The 17500-nt window shown below is 40.6% G+C and overlaps 2 protein-coding genes across 4 annotated transcripts in view; one reads left to right on the forward strand and one right to left on the reverse strand.

Moving 5' to 3' along the window:
* Positions 1–3928, reverse strand: part of LOC127652078 (histidine-rich glycoprotein-like) — a 133654-nt gene extending 129726 nt beyond the window's left edge. The window contains exon 1 of the mRNA XM_052138137.1: positions 3803–3928. The gene's annotated coding sequence lies outside the window, so the exon portion shown is untranslated. The remainder of the gene's footprint in view (positions 1–3802) is intronic.
* Positions 1–16138, forward strand: part of LOC127652072 (multiple PDZ domain protein-like) — a 53295-nt gene extending 37157 nt beyond the window's left edge. For 2 of the 3 annotated variants that reach the window (XM_052138128.1, XM_052138129.1), the window contains exons 17-18: positions 2754–2834; positions 6857–8757. In XM_052138128.1, coding sequence (XP_051994088.1) covers positions 2754–2834; positions 6857–7066 — 291 coding nt within the window. In that variant the 3' untranslated portion in view covers positions 7067–8757. Of the gene's footprint in view, positions 1–2753; positions 2835–6856; positions 8758–15244; positions 15416–15496 lie in introns of those variants that run through there. The other variant, XM_052138130.1, reaches the window with a different exon arrangement.
* The last annotated feature ends 1362 nt before the right edge of the window (positions 16139–17500 follow it).

The following is a 17500-nucleotide window of genomic DNA, read 5'->3' on the forward strand; positions in this document are numbered from 1 at the left end:
TCATTAGAAAATGGAAGAAGCTAAACATGACTGTCAATCTCCCTCGGACTGGGGCTCCATGCAAGATCTCACCTCGTGGGGTCTCAATGATCCTAAGAAAGGTGAGAAATCAGCCCAGAACTACACGGGAGGAGCTGGTCAATGACCTGAAAAGAGCTGGGACCACCGTTTCCAAGGTTACTGTTGGTAATACACTAAGACGTCATGGTTTGAAATCATGCATGGCACGGAAGGTTCCCCTGCTTAAACCAGCACATGTCAAGGCCCGTCTTTAGTTTCCAATGACCATTTGGATGATCCAGAGGAGTCATGGGAGAAAGTCATGTGGTCAGATGAGACCAAAATATAACTTTTTGGTCATAATTCCACTAACCGTGTTTGGAGGAAGAAGAATGATGAGTACCATCCCAAGAACACCATCCCTACTGTGAAGCATGGGGGTGGTAGCATCATGCTTTGGGGGTGTTTTTCTGCACATGGGACAGGGCGACTGCACTGTATTAAGGAGAGGATGACCGGGGCCATGTATTGCGAGATTTTGGGGAACAACCTCCTTCCCTCAGTTAGAGCATTGAAGATGGGTCGAGGCTGGGTCTTCCAACATGACAATGACCCGAAGCACACAGCCAGGATAACCAAGGAGTGGCTCTGTAAGAAGCATATCAAGGTTCTGGCGTGGCCTAGCCAGTCTCCAGACCTAAACCCAATAGAGAATCTTTGGAGGGAGCTCAAACTCTGTGTTTCTCAGCGACAGCCCAGAAACCTGACTGATCTAGAGAAGATCTGTGTGGAGGAGTGGGCCAAAATCCCTCCTGCAGTGTGTGCAAACCTGGTGAAAAACTACAGGAAACGTTTGACCTCTGTAATTGCAAACAAAGGCTAATGTACCAAATATTAACATTGATTTTCTCAGGTGTTCAAATACTTATTTGCAGCTGTATCATACAAATAAATAGTTAAAAAATCATACATTGTGATTTCTGGATTTTTTTTTAGATTATGTGTCTCACAGTGGACATGCACCTACGATGACAATTTCAGAACCCTCCATGATTTCTAAGTGGGAGAACTTGCAAAATAGCAGGGTGTTCAAATACTTATTTTCCTCACTGTATATATATATATATATATATATATATATATATATATATATATATATATATATATATATATATACATACATACAGTGCATTCAGAAAGTATTCAGACCCCTTCAGTTTTTTCATATTGTGTTATGTTGCAGCCTTATGCTTAAATGGTTTAAATAAAAAAGAAATTCACATCAATCTACACTCCATACACCCATATGACAAAGCCAAAACCTGATTTTAGAAAACTTTGCAAATGTATTAAAAAGAAAAACTGAAATATCACATTGGCATAAGTATTCAGACCCTTAACTCTGTACTTAGTTGAAGCACCTTTGGCAGCGATTACAGCCTCAAGTCTTTCAGGTATGATGCGACAAGCTTTGCACACCTGGATTTGGGGATTTTCCTCCATTCTTCTCTGCAGATCTTCTCAAGCTCTGTCAGGTTGGATGGTTGGACTGTCGGTGGACAGACATTTTCAGGTCTCTCCAGAGATGTTCGATTGGGTTCAAGTCCGGGCTCTGGCTGGGCCACTCAAGGACATTCACAGAGTTGTCCTGAAGCCACTCTTGCATGTCTTGTCTGTGTGTTTTGGGTCATTGTCCTGTTGGAAGATGAACCTTCGGCCCAGTCTGAGGTCATGAGTGCTCTGGGTTTTCATTAAGGATATCTCTGTATTTTGCTGTTTTCAGCTTTCCTTCATCCCTGACCAGTCCCCAAGTCCCTGCTGCTGAAAAACACCCCCACAGCATGATGCTACCACCACCATGCTTCACCGTTGGGATGGTATTGTGCAGGTGATGAGCGGTGCCTGGTTTACTCCAGACATGATGGCCTTTAGGTGCTTTTTTGCAAATTCCAAGCGGACTTTCATGTGTCTTGCACTGAGGAGATATATCTGCCATACATCTCAGATGGGTGGAGTGTTGCAGTGATGGTTATCCTTCTGCAAGTTTCTCCCATCTTCACACATGATGTCTGGAGCTCAACCAGAGTGACCATCGGGTTCTTGGTCACCTCTCTTACCCCAATTGATCAGTTTGGCCGGGCGGCCATCTCTAGAGTCGTTTCAAACTTCTTCCATTTAAGAATTACAGAGGCTGCTGTGCTCTTGGGAAACTTTAATGCAGACAAAAATATATTGTAGCCTTCCCCAGATCTGTGCCTCAACACAATCCTGTCTCTGAGCACTGCGGGAAGTTCCTATGACCTCATGATTTGGTTTTTGCTCTGATATGCATTTACAGCTGTGATACCTTATATAGACATGTGTGTGCCTTTCCGAATCATGCCCAATCAATTGAATTGAACCAATCAAAGTGTAGAAATATCTCAAAGATGTTCCAGAGAAATTGGATGCACAGGAGCTAAATTTCAAGGTTCATAGCAAAGGGTCTGAACACTAATGTCAGTGTGATATTTCAGTTTTTTGCTTTGTCATTACGGGGTATGGAGTGTAGATTGATGTTAAAAATATATATATTTTTAAAGCATTTTATGTGTTTATGCATATATATATTTATAGTATAGTATATATGTTTATACGTCTTCACGTCAGGTTTAGCTAGCCCTGCATGTCTTCTGTTTTGAGTTGAGTGTGTATGTGATTGTATCCAGACAGAGTTTTGAAAGGGAGATATAAAACAGCTTTATCATTGACAGGAAAATGACACGCAGGACTCAGGAGCTGATGTAACAGGCAACTGCCTCTCGGCACATAACAGCCAGCGAGGCACTCTGCAGGTAGGCTACATAATTATCTGCTTATTCCAGACACCACAAGGTGCAAGTGTAGAGACATTGGATACTAGTGTGCTCTTTTCTTTAAAAGGGTTTTGTCTAGCAACCACTGACCTTCTAACTCTTGACAATTGTTTTTCAATGTGAAGAGGATAAATTCTGTAAATTGGCTAGTTGTTTACAGCACAGTGTAAAGTTAAGATTTGCAAAATGATATGTCAGTTTTGTGGTGTCCTATAGCAATTGATTTTGTAAATAGTGGTTGTTTTTAGCCGCTTGCACTCATGCAATCACTGTCCTAATTTAGTGTGGTCATTCTAGCTGTCATTTTGCCAAAGGTGTGTATTTTTGGGGGAATTTTGAGATTTCATCCTCAGTTCCTATAATACATCTATAACACACTGTGTACACAAAATAGTCACACTCAGGACCTTCAGAACAAAATGTCCCCATTGAAATCCATTAAAACTGCAAAATTTGATCCCAGTGCCATTAAAGCATTAAATCGTGAATTCTATGATATTATGATTTCATTTCGGATCCCTGGCTTAAATTTGTAATTTTTTATATTTTCCACCAGATGGCGACATTTTTCTCATGTTTAGCCTATGGAGCAAATATAAGCTTTTCCCCTATTTTCTGTTTGCTGTATTATAGATCACTGCTATTGTGTGTGTGTGTGTGTGTGTGTGTGTGTGTGTGTGTGTGTGTGTGTGTGTGTGTGTGTGTGTGGGCAGGTTTAAGTGGTTTACGAAGACTTTTTTGTGGTTACAAAATGGTAATTACAAGGGTATACTATAAATGTGGATTATGAGGACATTTCTAGTGTCCCCATAATTTAAATGGCTTAAAACACATACTAAATGATGTTTTATTGAAAATGTAAAAATGTGTGTGTGTGTGAGCGTGTATTTATCACTTTGTGGGTACCAAATGTCCCCATAAGGATAGTAAAACCTGACATTTTTGACCTTGTGGGGACATTTTGTCGGTCCCCATGAGGAAAACAGCTTATAAATCATACTAAATTATGTTTTTTGAAAATGTAAAAATGCAGAAAGTTTTCTGTGAGGGTTAGGTTTAGGGGTAGGGTTAGGTTTAGGGTAGGGTTAGGTTTAGGGATAGAATATAAAGTTTGTACAGTATAAAAACCATTATGTCTATGGAAAGTCCCCATAAAACATGGAAACACAACATGTGTGTGTGTGTGTGTGTGTGTGTGTGTGTGTATGTGTGAGCGTGTATTTATCACTTTGTGGGGACCAAATGTCCCCATTAGGATAGTAAAACCCGAAATTTTTGACCTTGTGGGGACATTTTGGCGGTCCCCATGAGGAAAACAGCTTATAAATCATACTAAATTATGTTTTTTGAAAATGTAAAAATGCAGAATGTTTTCTGTGAGGGTTAGGTTTAGGGGTAGGGTTAGGTTTAGGGGATAGAATATAAAGTTTGTACAGTATAAAAACCATTATGTCTATGGAAAGTCCCCATAAAACATGGAAACACAACATGTAAAAACAAAAAACAACAGTGGCATTATGTAAACAATCTGGCATTTAAAGGGTTAAAATCCTGAAAATGAATGAATATTTGGTAGTTATGATCAGGACTGATGTTGGTTAAAAAATCTAAGCCAGTGAAAGTGAAAAATAATATTAATATGTAATATTTTCATGGCAGTTTTTTGACACAGACATTTTTTTGTACTTTTTTAAATTGCACTCAAGGGTTAAATAATAGATGTACTGTTCAGAATTTATGATAAAAGGTATTTGGAAACTTTTTCTCAAATTTAATAGACCTGTGTTGAACTTGAAGTGAACTGATTTCATACATCCTCAAAATTGACCTTGTTAAATGTTTAAAACATAATTGGAAAAAATGAATATGAAATATGAAGTCAGTAGAGAAAATATATAAGAGCATTTGCTTGCAGATATCACTTAATTTAGGCATAATATTCATTCATTTTTAATTTAGACTTAAAGGAATAGTTGAAAATCCTCTCATCATTTACTCACTCTCATGCCATCCCAAATGTGTATATGTGCGGATGAGACATTCTTCCACAGATCTAAAAAAATATATATTTTTGAAGAAAATCTCAGTTCTGTAGCTTCACACAATGCAAAACTTTGAAGCTCTAAAAGCACACATAGGCAGCATAAAAGTAATCCAGACTCCAGTGGTCCATGTCTTCAGAAGCATTATGATAGGTATGGGTCTGAAACCAATGCATATTTAAGTCATTCTTCTTTTGTTTTTGGCGATTTGCATTCTTTGTGCATATTGCTACATACTGAGCAAGGAGGAGAAATTATAGTAAAAAAGGACTTTATATTGAACTGTTTCTCACCCGCACCGATCTCTCTTCAGAAGACATGGATTAAACCACTGGAGCCACATGGATTACTTTCATGCTGCCTTTATGTGCTTTTTGAAGCTTCAAAGTTCTGGACCCTGTTGACTTCCATTGTGTGGACCTACAGAGCTGAGATATTCCTCTAAAAATCGTGGAAATTGTGTCCGGCAGAAGAAAGAAAGTCATTCACATCTTTTTAAATTTTTGGGTGAAACTATTCCTTTAAGTGTCTGAATACTTTATGTCAAGGGCTTGTTCCATGGAGTTAGGATTTGGGATAAAAAAAAATGTGAACATTAGAAAAACTGCATTTCCCTTCTTGAAAATAAGCTTTTTTTTGGCTTGAAATTGCTCTGCAGATGATTGTTCTTGATGCTAAGCCATATGAATGTCATTAAGAAACATTTACTCACCCAGGATGTCTCTTGAGATGTGGACTTTGGTGCGCTAAATGAACACAGTGAACATTGAAAATCAAATATTCCTACAGAACAGATGTTTAAAAAAGTTATTAGCAGTTCTGACAATCCGGCTTGCTTTCTGATATACCACAGTTAGTTCTGGTCCTCTAATCTGATTGGACGAGAGACGTTCCATGAGCACTGATGGTGTGACATCATCAGCACTCGATCACTCCGCTTGTGTTCCTGCTGTTCTAAACTGAAGTGTATCTGTAAGGAGCTACTGGATTTATTTTTGAAATTACACATGTTAGCCAGCAGGTGGTGGCAAAAGATCATTTTTGTGTAATATGAGGCAGTTGGTGATGTAAAGTGAATCCGTTACTCATTGTTTACATACAACAGCGCTCTGTGATCGCTCGTATTACTAATACATTACCAAAACTAGGAAATAGCTTTCAACGGCTTTAAACGGACAACTTCAGGATTAAGGCTCATGCTGAGAGACACAACAGACTAATTTATTACAAAACTCAAGTGCTTACCTTTTATCGGAGTTTCCACATTGGATACATACTGTTTAAAATGGTGGAGGACATTGCTGTTCTATAGTGAATGACTTTAGCGCACTGGCTACAGCAAAATAGAGAGGAATACCCTCACTTGGACGTATATTTTCCACTGAGAAAGCTGACCTTCAGAAAGCTGACAGCATCTCTGATTAGGTGTGGCAACAGGTGCTCTCTCTCACACACACACACTCTCTCTCTCTCTCTCTCTCTCTCTCTCACACAAACACACACTCGCATCCATCCTTGTTTATCCAATAACTTGTTCGAAACACCACAAGCCGTGATACCATCTCTGAAGTGACATTTTTGAATTACTAACGGATGTTTGGATGCATCATTTGTTTTGAATCAGCAATGGCAGATTCTGATCGGTCACGTAAGAAAGTAGTTCCGTGCACAAATGCGTTTTTTATGACCGTACTCAATTTTTCCTAATTTTTTAAAAATGTACTTGTTCATTGAACTGTTGTATATAAGCAATATCACACTCGCAATCGTGCTATATGGCCCTATATCAGCACTGCTGTAATTACCTACAGCACTCGTGCCTGCGGCCAAATCACAGCAGTGCTGATATAGGGCCATATCGTACTCTTGCTCATGTGATATTGCTTAATTATCCTCCTCTGCAAAGAAAAGAGCCAATTTCACTGACTAAAGATGGATGATTCTTGTTTTGTGCTCCAGAGAAACACCCACTCTCAAAACAGCAAGATGGACGCTGGTTGTAACCCCATTTCTGCACACTCCAGTGGCTATGAGAGAACCATAACTGTAGTCAGGCAAAACTCCAGTCTGGGTATGTTAGCCCTGTTTATTACACTCATTCTGCCATTCTGTTTATACATTTTCAGCATGTTCATGGATAGAGAGGTGAACTCTTTGAGAGACCTTTAAAAGTGTCTTTAAGAGTGTGTAATAAAAGCTGTACGTGCATGCGTGTGTGTGTGTGTGTGTGTGTGTGTGTGTGTGTGTGTGTGGTCAGCTCAACACTGGATCTTTACCACACATCACAAACCTTCCCAAAGAATAAACTGTATACTGAAACTAATATGCAAAATTGTGTATGTAATTGAAGATTTCATGGTGTGTGATCTTCAAAAGTGTTTGAGGTCAATGAGGAAAAAGGTTTTTATTTATACGTCATTAAATATACAGGAAGTATTCTTCAGGGTGATACAGCAAAAACTAGTTCACATAATGTTCTACCCATATTTCTTTTTTCATACTTTATAATTTCATATTTTTTTTTTTTTTAAATGTTACTTTAAATATTTTGCTTAGCGGATATTTTGTATTAGATAATGTTCGCTAACTGGCACGTTCATTAGTTTGGATGTATGTTCAATTTTAAACACTGTATGTTTTATCAACTAGTGATTTCTTAAAGACCCCATGAAATCACTTGACGAGCACAGTTTAGGGGAGGGACTTTCTCATTCTAGAGAGCAACTGATTGGACGAAAATCTACAGTGCAAGATGAGTCATCAGTATTTCTCAGAAGAGAAAGGCTGTAGATTTGAAATGCGTATATCTGCTAAAGGTTCATTTTGGCAACTTTTTTGTAGCCTGGGTAGCTCAGCGAATAAATACGCTGACTACCACCACCGGGGTCACGTGTTCGAGTCCAGGGCGTGCTGAGTGACTCCAGCCAGGTCTCCTAAGCAACCAAATTGGCCCGGTTGCTAGGGAGGGTAGAGTCACATGGGGTAACCCATGTGACTCGTGGTTGCTATAATGTGGTTCTTGCTCTCGGTGGGGCGCGTTGTGAGTTGTGTGTGGATGCCGCGGAGAATAGCGTGAAGCCTCCACACGCGGCACGTCTCAGCGGTAACATGCTCAACAAGCCACGTGATAAGATGTGCGGATTGACGGTCTCAGACGTGGAGGCAACTGAGATTCGTCCTCCGCCACCCGGATTGAGGCGAGTCACTACGCCACCACGAGGACTTAAGAGCGCATTGGGAATTGGCTGTTCCAAATTGGGGTTAAAAAAATGTACTTTTAGAAGTACACTAGCATAAAGGGCTTGAACAGACGTGGACTAAAAGACACAAAACTCCAATTTTGATTTCATGGGGTCTTGCTTATTCGGACTATACACAATGCAGTATGTACTGTATATAACTGTGCCATCTCACTGGCCTTGTGTCTTTTCTTGTACACTCAAAGCCATTTGGCACAGAAGCACTTCATATATTATTTCCGTGAAGATTATTTACATCATAGCTTACCATTAAACCTTGATCTTTCTATGTGCTCAGGTATTCATTCAGTTTAATATTCATCAAATTTGAGAAAAAGGCCTAACCAAGTGTTGTTTAATTCATCAATCTCAGCATGATTCTTTTTAAATCGATGTTACAGCATGTCAATGATTTATGTTGTAAGTCAGTTATCTCTGACAGATGACATAGAGAATATAATATATCGTGATGTGTCTCTGATTGTGTCTTTTGTTCTGGTGTCCTGTTGTGTCATCTATGTCCCGTGCTGTACATGTTCAGATCTGCACTGCTGAATTTGTGCACAATGATTGTACTGTAATTTGACTGTTCACAAAGGAACACAAAGGAAAATAAAACAATGCACACTTAACAAAATCAGTGAATCTCAAATGCTTTACGACCATAGCGTTGTCTTCTCATGTCTGCTGTGTGATTGCACGTGTTTTCCTCTTTGCGTGGGCTCCTTATTATTTATAAACCAGCTGCTTATTATGTTTTAATAGATGCCTGCATGGTACATTATTCAGAGCGAGAGCAATTTAGCACTGATTTAAAGCGCTAGGAAAAATAGCACAAAGCAAGCCAGTCACTTTCTACCTGCAATAATGTCAAATGCACTGTATGAACTTCATTATGTAGAAAATAAGCTCAGCGTAACGCGTATAAAATGAATTGTTGAGGGCTCACGCTGTGATTTTAATATAACACTGAGTCAAAGCCAGCACTTAGTATGCCATCAAGGTGAGTGAGGGGTTTTAAAACCTTCTCAAACACACGGAGTCGTCATGATGTGCCGTCACTTTCAGCAGTGATCAGAAATAATTCTCTCATTTGAGAGTCTGATTGGGGGAGACAGATAGTTTTGGGGTTAATGAGGTGTGTAAATGACAGTTTTTAATACACTGCCTGGCCAAAAAAAATACGTTGCATAAGCTAATATTTAGTTGGACCGCTTTTAGCTATGATTACACCATGCATTCGTTGTGGCATTGTTTTGACAACGTCACAACATTTATTTCATTTTGGGCCGAGATCTTGTAATGACAATGGGAGAGTCGAGCCACTACATAAAGTTTTCTCCAGCACATCCCAAAGACTTTCATTGGGGTTAAGGTCAGGACACTGTGGTGGCCAATTCATGCTCCCTGAACCACTCTTTCACAATTTGCGCATGATAAATCTTGGCATTGTTGTTCGGGAATATGCCTGTGCTGTCAGGGAAGAAAAAATACATTGATGGGATAACTTGGCCATTCAATACATTCAGGTAGTCAGCTGACTTCATTTTAATGCCGCATTACATTGCTGAGCCTCGACCTGAAGCAACTCCAGATCATAACACTGCCTTAAATCCAAACGGCAACGTTTTTGTTTGTTTGGCCAGGCAGAGTAGATAATTTGGTTAAACCTCCATTATTGGGCTGGTCACACACACACACACACACACACACACACACACACACACACACACACACACACACACACACACACACAGAAACCTAACCCTCACAGAACACTTTCTGCATTTTTACATTTTCAAAAAACATAATTTAGTATGATTTATAAGCTGTTTTCCTCATGGGGACCGACAAATTGTCCCACAAGGTCAAACATTTTGGGTTTTACTATCCTTATGGGGACATTTGGTCCCCACAAAGTGATAAATACACACACACAACACACACAACACACACACACAAACAACACACTCACACACACACACAAACAACAGACACAACACACTCACACACACACACAACACACTCACACACACACAACACACTCACACACACACACACAAACAACAGACACAACACACACACACACAAACAACACACACAACACACACTCACACAACACACTCACACTCACAACACACACACAACACACTCACACACACACACACTCACACAACACACTCTCACACACACACACACAACACACTCACACAACACACACACACAACATAAACAACACACACACACGCAAAACACACTCTCACACACACACACACACAACACACTCACACACACACACACAAGATAAACAACAAACACACACACAACATACTCACACTCTCACACACACACACACAACACACTCACACAACACACACACAACATAAACAACACACACTCACAAAACACACTCTCACACACACACACACAAAACACACACTCTCACACACACGCAACACACTCACGCACACACACACACAACACACTCACGCACACACACTCACACTCACAACACACTCACACACACAACACACTCAGACACACATACACAACACACTCACACACACACACAACACACTCACTCAGACACACACACTCACACACACACTCACACACAACACACACACAAACAACACACACAACACACTCACACACACACACTCACACACAACACACTCACACACAACACACTCACAACACACTCACACACACACACACAACACACTCACACACACAACATACTCACACACAACACACTCACACACACAACACACTCACACACACACACAAAACACACTCACACACAACACACTCACACACACAACACACTCACACACACAACACACTCACACACAACACACTCACACACACAACACACTCACACACACAACACACTCACACACAACACACTCACACACACAACACACACACACACAACACACTCACGCACTCACACACACAACACACTCACGCACACGCAACACACACACACACAAACAACACACACAACACACTCACACACACACACACAACACACACACAACACACTCACAACACACACACACACACACAACACACACAACACACTCACAACACACTCACAACACACTCACACACACACACACAACACACACACAACACACTCACACACACAACATACTCACACACAACACACTCACACACACAACACACTCACACACACACACAAAACACACTCACACACACAACACACTCACACACACAACACACTCACACACACAACACACTCACACACACAACACACTCACACACAACACACTCACACACACAACACACACACACACAACACACTCACGCACTCACACACACAACACACTCACGCACACGCAACACACACACACACAAACAACACACACAACACACTCACACACACACACACACAACACACACACAACACACTCACAACACACACACACACACACAACACACACAACACACTCACAACACACTCACAACACACTCACACACACACACACAACACACACACAACACACTCACACACACACACACAACACACACACAACACACTCACAACACACTCACACACACAACACACTCACACACACAACACACACATACACATGAAAGCTTGCATGTAGTTTTCAATAATTCAAATGAGTCCCTTTGTTTAATTTTTCCAAGGCATTTTGTTTTCTGATATTTCTGACTAATTATATTCACAGTGTACTTGACTTTCTTTTGACTTTTATTATTCTTAAATTAAGCTAATTTTTAATAATGACTAACCCTACCCTTTAAATAGATTTCAATTAGCACATTATTTACAGGTGCACTCAGTCATTTTGTCCTTAAAAAACATACAGAGTGACTATTTGCACTCAACTAAAGACAAACTGAACCCTCAACTGTCGCTGCAACAGTGTAGCATGTAAAGACAGTAAATAAACACAATAAACAATAAACACAGTGCTATTTAATTAGGAGTGAAAATCGCATCTAACTCTATTTGCACTTTTTTTTGTTGCTGTTTTAGTGCAGATAGCATCTGCTACCCCTTTAAATGAATCACGGCTGACTGTGAATAGTTCATTTCTACAGTGATGCTGCATCCATGCCACTAGGTGTCAGTGTCACAAATAAATCAATTAGTAAGTGTACCTTTAGGTGTCTAGAAGGTATTAGTTAAATATCCTAATACAATTATTTTAAAGGGGTTTTGCTATATTTAAGACACTTTTAGACAATCAAAAGGGGTGAATACAGGTAAAGTGGGATAATACAACATGTCATTGGTGTTGTTGTCTACATCCATACTAATAGGATGATCTTAACGCTGATAATATTGTCAGAATACATATAAGGATAGATGATTGATAGATGTGAATTCTCCCTATACACACACATTCAGGAATGAATCATTGAAACTCTGTCACTTCACCAGGTGAGCATACATGTACATGTATGCATGACATCTGTGTGTGCAGGTATGACAGTGCATGCCTTAAGGGACGGTTCAGGCATGATAATCCGCTCTGTGGTTCATGGCGGGTTGATCAGTAAGGACGGGAGACTGGCGGTAGGCCATCGATGGAGAATCCACCACAATTCTGACCAATGCACAAGCCAGAGCTACTCAGACATTCACTGCACACACACACACACACACACACACACACACACACGCAACACGCACCCTCACTTTAGCTAAAATGGTACACAAATACTGTGTTTCAGATACTTATTGGACTCACAAACACATGCACACACCCCTAGTGTTTAAGTTAACCTAAGTATAGTTTTATCCTTTTATCCTTAACTCCTCAAATCTAGACAACAACAACAGAGGTGTGTTATTATTGCAGAGGTATATTATCTTCCCACGTGCCCTCACTGCTTGCTTAGTGAGTGTACGGATCATATATCAATACAGCTTGTCATGTCTCTGCGGTTCAACTCAACGTCTCTTTAAATTACCGCCTTGCGATGTTTATTTGTTCCTCCCACTTCATCTGAACCACATTCAGACTTCACTACATATGCACAATACTTTATCTTCAAACTTTGTAAACTTTGTTTACAATGCATAATTGCTCCAACCACAAACTAAATGTTTGTTATGACCTGGGTCTGATCCATTGCTTCATTTGATCTTTCTAGTTTTCCAGCAGGGGGCCCCAAACTTCCCTATCCCGAGCCACATTAACCAGCTCTGACTGGGGGACCCTGAGGCGTTCCCAGGCCAGTGTGGAGATGTAATCTCTCCACCTAATCCTGGGTCATCCCCGAGGCCTCCTCCCAGCTGGACGTGCCTGAAACACCTCCCTAGGGAGGCGGCCAGGGGGCATCCTTACCAGATGCCCAAACCACCTCAACTGACTCCTTTCGACGCAAAGGAGCAGCGGCTCTACTCCGAGCTCCTCACGGATGACTGAGCTCCTCACCCTATCTCTAAGGGAGAAGCCCACCACCCTTCTGAGGAAGCCCATTTCGGCCGCTTGTACTCGCGACCTAGTTCTTTCGGTCATGACCCAGCCTTCATGACCATAGGTGAGGGTAGGAACAAAAATTGACCGGTGGATCGAGAGCTTTGCCTTTCGGGTCAGCTCTCTTTTCGTGACAACGGTGCGATAGAGCGAGTGCCCCGATTCTCCGACCAACCTCCCGCTCCATTGTCCCCTCACTCTTGAACAAGACCCCGAGGTACTTGAACTCTTTCACCTGGGGCAATACCTCCTTCCCTACCTGGAGTACGCACTCCATCGGTTTCCTGCTGTCCTTCCTGTCTTTTAAAGTTGAAGAAGTTAAAATAATGAATAATTAGGATTTTTGCTGTTCAACTGGTTGAGAATGGAGCTAGCCATGACAACGCTGCTGGAAAGACCAGTTTACACCCTGTGTACACCGGACGCGACTGTTGAGCCGACGAACCACAACGGCTTGAGGCTGACTACACTTGATGCGTTGAAGTGAACATTCTAAATGACGTGCAAACATGACCAATCAGAAATGAGCTCGAGGCTGGACTTGAGCAATGCATATATGCATGAATAACAATGGAAATCAATTTGGTTAAATGTATAAAATTTGTATAAAATTTACTTATTTTGTTTATGATTAATATAATGCTGTTATTGTAAGAACCGTGTATACATACTGTATGGTTAGAAGCAAAAGATGATTTAAATGAGTAAAAACCAGAAACATCACAAGCTGGGTTTGATGTAACAGTCAGAAGTTATTTAAATACAGTGGCTTAGCCAAGAGTGGGCCGGGGTGGGAGGAGGCGGGAACCAGCAGAACAGTCAACATAACTAAATTAATTGGTAAATGGTCTGCACTTATATAGCGCCTTTTTAACTTTAGCGGTATTCACAGCTTTACACTGTGTCTCATTCACCCACCAATGGCGGCAGAGCTGCCATGCAAGGTGCTAGCCTGCCATTGGGAGCAACTTGGGGTTCAGTGTCTTGCCCAAGGACACTTCGGCATGTTGAGTCATGTGGGCCGGGAATCGAACCAACCCTGCGATTAGTGGACAACCCGCTCTACCACCTGAGCCACAGATGCCCCGCATTAATAACTTTAAGAAACATAAATGCACTGTGTGTGTTTCTCTCTCTCTCTCGAACTGGCATCCCCGGCTCGTCTTTATACCCCTCCCGGCTGATTAGGACAATTCAGCGGCGGGCATGCATCCCATCACTTAAAAGCGCACTGTAAGTCACTTATGATAAAAGCATCTGCCAAATTTAAATTTAAATCCATGAATAATGTGGGTGTTCCTTTATATCCAGCCAGCAAAATGACGAATAGACTTGCTTGGTCGTTTTCGAAAAATCTGGTTATCATGAGTAGCCACAACATTTGTTGAGAATGGGATTTTCCACCAACAGCTTCAGTCAAACTCAGTTTTGCTGCTTCTTGTGTGTTTTTGATCGGTGTGTCGGTGTGTAAGTGGCACACACAGAGCCACTTATGCTCAATCAAAAGCAGGAAATGGAGCTACACAGAACTGCCACTGTCCACTCCAGCCAAACTCAGAATCGACCTTTCAGACCCCTGTAAGAACTTTTGTTTGTTCGTTCTCTTGTTTCTATCGGTATTCTAGTGGACTAATGCAATGAGACAGAGAGAACGGTGAAAGCCAGCCTGCAGATAAAAAGGTGGAAGATGAAAGAACGGCCTTGCAGCGTGAGAATGGATGGAGAGACAAAGACAGAGGAAAAGATGAAGAAGAGACACATGGGAAGGATCATGGCCCATGGCCACAACCTAGAAGGTATCACATAAACTGGCACAAACAAAGTGCAGATAAACATTTCTTTCTTGTGATTGTATGGGGTTATTTGTGTTGTCCCAGTGTACCGTTATTCAGAGCAAATGGAACGTGTCTTGGCATCAGTGAGGTGGGGGGCCGTGGTATGGCAGTCGACTGAGCAATGGAGAAATGAGACGAGGCATCTTCATAAAACACATATCTGAAGATACAGTCCAGAGGCATGTAAAAGCATTCTGAAAAAAGGGGGCCGCATTATCCAGGTGTGTGTTTGTCAGACTTTTGAATATTGGTATAAAGTCTGGTCCACTTTGCTGTTGTTCTGGCCACCCAGGAAGAGACCATATAAAATTGTTGACACCACAATAAGAGAAAACAGTTGTACAGAAAGCACAGAAGAAATTGACCCTTCGCTAAGCTCCGCCCCCTTGGTAATGGTCGCTCACTCTGATAAGTACTGCAGAACTCTCCATAGGAATGAATGTGAGGTTGCCATGAAATACAAGTTTTTTGGTTAAATATTCTCATAAACGGAATGGATAATATTATTATTTGGGATGGAATTAAGAGTGGCATTGTAATGCAAGTTTTGAGTAAAGAAATTGTTAAATTACTCAGTAATTTGATTGAAAACTGTATAGACTTCCTCTCTGGGTAACTCGGGCCACTATTACAAATGGCACCCCCGTTGGCAAAAACATGTTTATTAAAGGTAATATTTTGATAAAATCCCACTTAAATGTACTCCAACATACATTACTTCCATTGGCTCACATTGTATAAAGGAAAACGCTTGTCAGAGTAATAGACCTTATTCACAGTAGCGCCATCTGTGATTTTTAATGATTTTAATGACAACGAGGCTGTCCTCCAAATGGGGGCAGAATCTCTGAAGAGGGCGGAGTTACTCCAAAAGGGGGCATGGCTACTCCAAAAGGGGGTTGTGCCATCTCCAAAAGGGGCTGTCACTTTCACTCACAGTTAAGGTTAGGGAAAGGGTTAGGTAAGGGGCTTCCTACATCTCCAATTGTGATTTGGAGCGACCGCCCATTTTTGGAGCAATGCCTTCAGCTACACCCTTCTCGGATAGACTTACCATCTCCTCAATGGCACGAATGGTATAAAACTGTATAAAGCTCATCAAGGAATCACATCTGATTTTCCACAACTCATGTTATCTGGAGTTCTTTGTATATTGAATGTACTTGGACAGGTATTTTATCAATGTTTTGTTCGTGCAACGATCCAAAAACACTTTAATCTGCCGCACAGCCCATTGAAGAGACTGTAAATCCTTCCCTCATAGCCTCTTTGTCATGTCCTTTAAACAGATGGTGCTAGCGTGAAAAAGGTCTAAGATTATTTAGCACAGACTGGCCACTTATATTAAAATGAATGCAATTATTGCAACGATTTATTATTAGCTCTTAACGATTATTCAGCTTGTGCCCCGACTTAAAAGGTTGTATTAAACGTGCTTACTAACAACAAAGAGGAAAAGTTATCTTTTTAAAAATACCTCTAAATGACATTCACTGAATTATAGGGGAAACATATTTTTTATTAAGTTTAATTCAGTAAAGAAATTCACTGCAAAAAAAAAAAACTATTGTTATCAAGAGTTTTTGTCTTGTTTTCCATTTAAAATGGTCTAAAAATCCTTAAAACAAGATACATTAACTTGAGAAGCAACATATAAGATAGAATGTATCTTTTATATATATATATATATATATATATATATATATATATATATATATATATATATATAAGTGTATTAGTTCCCTTGGTTATACTTCTGAGAGTGCATTAAAGACAAAATATATTTCTATTCAAGATCAGTTCTCTAAAAGCAAGTCTGAATATCTAATTAAATTTTCAAGGTTTCGACGTTTTCGATAACGTCAACTAAACGTTTCAGCCCGAGGTTGCAGTGTGAACTTGCTCGTTTTTGTTTTTTGGGGGGTTACCTCCCCCCATCCCCCCTGGAAACTATGCCCCTGTTTTTGCTTACCCATTTGCTTTAACATCACTATTACATTTCCACAACTTTCCAAATGAAGTAGTCGTGTTAGAAACCTTATTGCA

Source organism: Xyrauchen texanus, chromosome 11 (assembly GCF_025860055.1).
Source record: "Xyrauchen texanus isolate HMW12.3.18 chromosome 11, RBS_HiC_50CHRs, whole genome shotgun sequence".
Classification (NCBI taxonomy): Eukaryota; Metazoa; Chordata; class Actinopteri; order Cypriniformes; family Catostomidae; genus Xyrauchen; species Xyrauchen texanus.